Source organism: Lupinus angustifolius, unplaced genomic scaffold (genome assembly GCF_001865875.1).
Source record: "Lupinus angustifolius cultivar Tanjil unplaced genomic scaffold, LupAngTanjil_v1.0 Scaffold_16_114, whole genome shotgun sequence".
Taxonomy (NCBI): domain Eukaryota; kingdom Viridiplantae; phylum Streptophyta; class Magnoliopsida; order Fabales; family Fabaceae; genus Lupinus; species Lupinus angustifolius.
Window position 1 is genome coordinate 32,150 of NW_017718961.1, and position 6,114 is coordinate 38,263.

The 6,114-nt window shown below is 31.6% G+C and overlaps 1 protein-coding gene and 1 pseudogene across 1 annotated transcript; both read right to left on the bottom strand.

Moving 5' to 3' along the window:
* Positions 1–623: 623 nt before the first annotated feature.
* Positions 624–2,275, bottom strand: LOC109338011 (annotated as a pseudogene).
* A 907-nt stretch (positions 2,276–3,182) lies between these two features.
* Positions 3,183–5,607, bottom strand: LOC109338010 (50S ribosomal protein L27, chloroplastic-like). Its single transcript, XM_019575131.1, has 3 exons — positions 5,243–5,607; positions 3,785–3,886; positions 3,183–3,530 (listed from the first exon to the last, which is right to left on the bottom strand). The coding sequence occupies exons 1-3, from the start codon at positions 5,543–5,545 to the stop codon at positions 3,363–3,365; spliced, it is 573 nt and encodes a 190-aa protein (XP_019430676.1). The 5' UTR covers positions 5,546–5,607; the 3' UTR covers positions 3,183–3,362.
* Positions 5,608–6,114: the final 507 nt, after the last annotated feature.

Here is a 6,114-nt window from a genome sequence, read left to right on the forward strand (position 1 = left end):
TTCGATTGGGTGATGGAATCAGGTTTTATGGAACCATTTCTTGGTCAATTATTATACTGAAAGGGACAAGTAAATGTGGTTCCAACTAGTAGGACAGACTTTTCTTTCTATTCCTTCTATGCTTATGGTTTTCACTGAAAATAATATATGTATATATAATAATTGTTTACTTATCTTATATCTTCATTGATGAGTTATATCATGTTCTTATTGAAAATCAACATCAAATAGTGAATACATTAATTTAAGGGTAAGGTTGTTTGTATTTTGACTAGAAATCAAGGTTTCAAATGTCCTTAAACCATACTTGTTATATAAGGTTACTCGTCATGATAAGTTTTCTATGGATTTGTCCTCATAAAATAATCAAATCTCCAACATGATTAGATTAGTTTCTATGCTTTATTTAATGTGTCATCTACTTAATCCTCTAGTTTGGTGTAACAAATCATCAACATAAAAAGGGACTAAAAATTTAACAAGTCTTGAAACTACTTGTGTTAGAGGATGAAAAAACTTCCTTTAATCAAACATGAGAATTCTGGTGTCTGTACCCTCCCCTAATTTTTTTACATGCTAGTAGTACTGTGTTACAAACATGAAAGTTATAGCAAAGTTGTTGCATATATCCACAAAAATGACATTTTTGTAAGAAGATATATCATTTAGAACAAAACTGTAGTTACATTCTTCAAGGTAACAAAAAACAATTGAATCAAGAAGGGGCAAGGGGAATCATTTCATCAAAAAAATAGCTGAGTAAAGTTTAAGAAAGATGAAGACATGGGTAGTTCCTCAAGTTCATTAAAGAAATCAAGTTCTTCTGATTTAGATTCTGAGATATTCTTGAGCTGTGTAGAACCAAAAGGCTCTTCCTGTAACACAAGATTTATTCTATCATTGCTTTTTTCTATGTTTATTAAAGGATCTTCTTGGTCTATAATAATGTCTTTGGTGCAGCATATTGGATATTGCAAGTAATGCAATTTTTCTTCTTCTGTAGCTTGATCACTAACTATAATGATATCATGCTTCATTTGTTCTTGGTCATCTTTGGTTTCGGTTTCGGATTCTGTTGGCTTTTTAACGGAATTTTTAAAAAAAGGTGATAAATGTAATTAAGTTAAACAAAATATGATATATTGTTGAAACAAGTCCAAATAATATACGAATCAATACATTTTCATTATTTTTTGTTCAGAATAGTATAAGAGTGACCAAAGAGAACTACTAGTATTTGACAGGTTAATATATCGTGTACTATGTACCCCTACTAAAGAAAACCGTGTATCATGTGACTATATGGTTAAAATTTATTGAAAAGCTGTGGTAAGAGAATTACCACAACATAATACATCAGACGTTCAAACCAGATATAGAGCAGCAAACATGACAGTGATATGATACATTTTACACTAAACAATTTTCATTCCTATTGCTATGCTACACAAGCCTATAATCATTTATCCTACTTCCTAACAAAAGCTTCAAACAACCCTCCAATAGAACATAGACAATAACACAATTTACAATCCTCTTCTTAGACTACATTATAGTTGAATAGAGTAAGGTGTTGGTTACTTATAGTAGCATTCTATGCATGAAGGAATCAATTACTTTAGATAGTATAGGGTACTTGAATCAAGTTAAATGATACCCAATTGTTCACTTTTTCATTCTAAATTGTAATTTATGATTTTGGAATAGTGAGGAAGGACAAAGACTAAGAATATAGGACTTTAGGGTCATATGGGTCAAGAATCATCATGTAATAAAAATAATGTAAATATAAACCTTGGATATGGAGACCCTTTTATTGGCTTTTGTCCATATTTTCTCCACTGACCAAAACTTACTACCTTCTCACATTATCAAAACATCAACAACCCATCATTTTTCCATCAAATAGAATCGACTACATGGATTAAACGACTTTATAATGTCTTATAATAAATCATGTTTGTAAATGAACACTATTTACACCTAGTTTACAAAAAATGGTGAAAATAAAATTGCTAATTGGCAAATCAAATATCATAAATTTATATTTTCAGTTGAAGTCTTAATTTCTTTTAAGTCTTAGCCTACCTTTTCTTGTGTGCTTGAATTTTTTAAGATGCTTGTGCCTCAAGTTTAGGGTAAGCATTACTATCCATTGCAGTAAATTCCACTTTTTCTTTCTCTTGATGCTACCTTGAGATATGTGGAGTTATGATTGATTAGAGAAAGACTTAGAGCAGGAAGAATTATAGTAAAGAGATCATGACAAAGATTCCAAGTTAATTAAACATAATGCTGGATGATGCAATAACAGTTAAACCATCAGTGTATATATTTTTTTCTCGTATATTAATGTTGGAAACAATCCCACATTTAAGTATCAGATTCTTTTCCACATATTAGCCTCTCTTTGATGCATTAAAACTGTTTTGGCATCAAAATGTACCACTTTTTAGCATGTAATCAGTCTCTCACAAATTATTCTTGGTGGAAGTTTAAAAAGGAAAAAAAATAAGAATTGAGGTAGTGAATAATTTACTCATTGATTAAAAATGTATAGTACAAAAATTTTATTTTTTAATCATTGTTCTATTTTATTATTAATGGATTAAATATTTCCTTTCCTGATAATTTAGTAACCAATAAGGTACAGATTCATTTATCATTATCATTAAGGTACAGATTCGCTTGGATTCTACTACTCGAGTGCTTTGTAACATTGCATGAGGACTTCAGATGGGAATTTCTACCCACATGAGCACTGCTCATTCTGCACATGATTGTAACAACAGGAACTAAAAACTCCAACTGACTTAAAAATGAAATCAGCTGAGAATTTAGTCATTTGGCCATGGATTTTCCATCAAGGATATGCTCTCTTCTACCTTGCTTTCAACTGCAATTAAAAATACATCATCACGTAAATGAAAGCACAAACAGGTCCGTTTGCGAGTTAAGTTTTGAAGAAGAAGAAAGGAAAATAAAAAGCTTCAGAATTATGAAATACAGTTTGATATAGCTCTGAAGCCTTCTTTTTCTTGTTTTCCCCTTCAAAACTAAACTCGTAAACAGACGATAAAGCTATTACCTCGCATAACACTCAACTTTCCTCAATGAGAGCTCACAATTCCTATCACAAGTGCACAAGAAATACAGTAATTAGTTAATAAGAAAACAATATATTAATAACAACTAATGGTTCCACAAATACAGACAAAGACAAAGTTTTGATGTTTTGCTACATCAAAACATAATACAACATTGATGTTAAGTGTTTAAAAGCTACACAAAAAGAAACATGAAATTGGGGCAAGGGGGAACTTCACACATTGAAGTTATGGAAACAAAATCAGCATAATAGATTAGTTTGTTGCAGCTTCAGTAGCAGCAGCTAGCAATTGCTGGTATTTAAGTATCGATTCTTCTTCTCTAGCTTTCTTGCGTTCACGCCTCATTCTGAAGTACTCTCTCTTCTTTGCTCTGTAACTATTTGGATTCTCAGGTGTTACTTCTCTTGGGTAAACACTCACCTGTAATCATACAAATTTTTCGCATATTAATTTGTATTCAAGGATTATAGGCCACATCAGTGTTTTAAATTGCGGTTGTAGTCACGATTATAGTATAGTTGTGATTACTGTGATTGTTGCCATTGTAGTAGTTGAGATGCAGATTACGACCATTGCGACTCAATGTGGCCGCGTTATTGTGATTCGGTCCATTAATAATGAAAAATACTGTGCCACATATATTGAGCATTTCAGCTGAAAAAACTTTACTTAACCTTTTTCCTATCAGGCCCATATTTCTCAAATTTGACAACTCCATCAATCAAGGAAAAGATGGTATAGTCTTTGCCAAGCCCCACGTTTTTTCCTGCATGGAACTTCAAATGTGGCAAAGAAAAATAATCAGAACTTAGAAATAGTGAGAGAAAGGGAATTATGCACACCAATGTATGAAAAATTGGCGAGTGTAACAAAAAGCATAAAAACTGGTGAGAAAAGTGATACTATAACAAAAGCATAAGATTTAGTGTAAGACAGTAGCAGTGCAACTTTGACACCCTTGTTATTTTCTCAATTGCATTACCACCCTCAATATAGTACGGACATGAGGAAGTTCTTCAAGTTTATAAGGTCATATTCACTTGGTAGGCGCCTCTGTTTGGTATGGGTATGGGTATAGAATATGTGGTATGTTACCTTGTCAAAATAACATACGTTAAGGGTATACTCAGTAGGGTTCCTATAGCTCCATGCACAACCATTTTTAGTGCTGCTTCATGTAGGTTTGAATCAACTTTTGCTTCACTATAGGAGGAATATCTAATGATAAAATTATTTCTTGTTTGTTGTAACTCATTCATGTACATCACCAATTACTCTTTTTTCTTTGTTCTTTCTTTAACTTAAACTTTAGGTATAGGGAACTATTGAACACACTTCTCTCATTTTTGTAGAGAAACACCAATTAGTTCTTTTGTATCAATTTGAGTTCCATACATGGAATGAACCATATTTTTACCTATAGTTTAAATAAATAAAAAAATTAATTGGTAATGTATACTCACCTACATGAATGAGTTGCAACAAATAAGAAAGAATTTTATCTTTGAGTATTTCTCTTATGGTGAAACAAAAGGTGATTTAAACCTACAAGAAGTAGCACTAGAAACTCGTCTGTGCGAAGAGTTATAGAGACTCGTCTGTGCGAAGAGTTATAGAAACTCGTCTGTGCGAAGAGTTATAGAAACTCTACTGAGTATACTCCTAATGTACCAATTTGCAAAAGAACAACTAATTGGTATGCAAGAATCAATTCACGGTTATCTATCTAAATGAAGAATTGTATTTCAATGGTACGCTCTACCATAAAATTTCTGGAATAGCTCTACCATATCAAGAGAGGTGTGTCTCAGCGCAATGATAAGGTTGTTTACTTTGTCACTTGAAAGTCATAGTTTCAAATATTGAAACTGGTAAATTTGCATACATTTAATCCAATTGGTGGGAGTCTACTATATTATGACGTCATTTTTTTAGGGCGTCCATATGGAGCACCCTTCTAAAGAAATGGGTACAATTTTGTTGATTCCACAATGCAACCATGTTATTTTTGTTACTCGTTTTCTAGCCTATAGGTGGAATATTATTGATTGTTCCAGTTCTAACTGCAAACACATAGCTACTAACAATACATTGTTCTAATAAAATACAGAAATGAGGAAAGAATGAACAACCTTAGTTCCACACTGTCGAACAATGATAGAACCAGGCTTGGCAACTTGGTCACCATAAATCTTAACTCCAAGCCTCTTCCCACAAGAATCACGGCCATTTTTTGTGCTTCCTGCTCCTTTTTTATGGGCATTTTGTATGGTAAGTGGGGTCCTATGAGGAATTGAGACAAAGGAGGTGGGACCCACATGAAGAAACGAAGAAGAACCACCTTTGAAGAAGGAAGAGGAAGAACTTGAAGATAAGGAAAGGCCTTTGAATGTTGCAGCTATGTTCAAACTCATGCAAAGTGATGATGCAGCCATGGCGAGTAGTGAAGTGTGAAATGACACAGTTTTGGATATTGTGAAGAGATAAAAGGATATACAAGTATAATTCCTTTTTTTTTTTACATATATAATTCAATTTCATTATATATATACTAGGGGTACACTTGTATGAATAACTTCTTTGTTTATCTATAATGCATAAATAATATACATATATTTTATAACATCAATAAATCATGTATTTAACCATTATATTTTTTTTCCATTCATATAGTTGCAATATTAATATTGATTTTATATGTAGAATATTAACAATTATAAATGGGTTTGTATAAGCATTTATTTGTTGAAAGTGTGATTATAGAAAATATTTGATTCTAAAATAACTCAATAAATAAAATTTAAATTGTGTTGGATAATATCTCACCTCTATATTCTCTATATAAAATTATAAATATAATGACTTATTTTTGCATCATATTTTTTGTGATTACGTTTATAAGTATCATATAAAGTCATAAAGATTTTTTAGCATATCTCTTGAATGCTTATGTTTTATTTTAGATTAATGTTCATTGTGTATAAATATTTGAATATATTTTTAG

Coding starts and splice junctions, on each gene's coding strand:
- LOC109338010 (XM_019575131.1), bottom strand. CDS start 5,545: ATGGCTGCATCATCACTTTGCATGAGTTTGAACATAGCTGCAACATTC. Junction 3,887..5,242: donor TTCGACAGTGTGGAACTAAG/GTTGTTCATTCT, acceptor CCACATTTGAAG/TTCCATGCAGGAAAAAACGT. Junction 3,531..3,784: donor ATGGGCCTGATAGGAAAAAG/GTTAAGTAAAGT, acceptor GTATGATTACAG/GTGAGTGTTTACCCAAGAGA.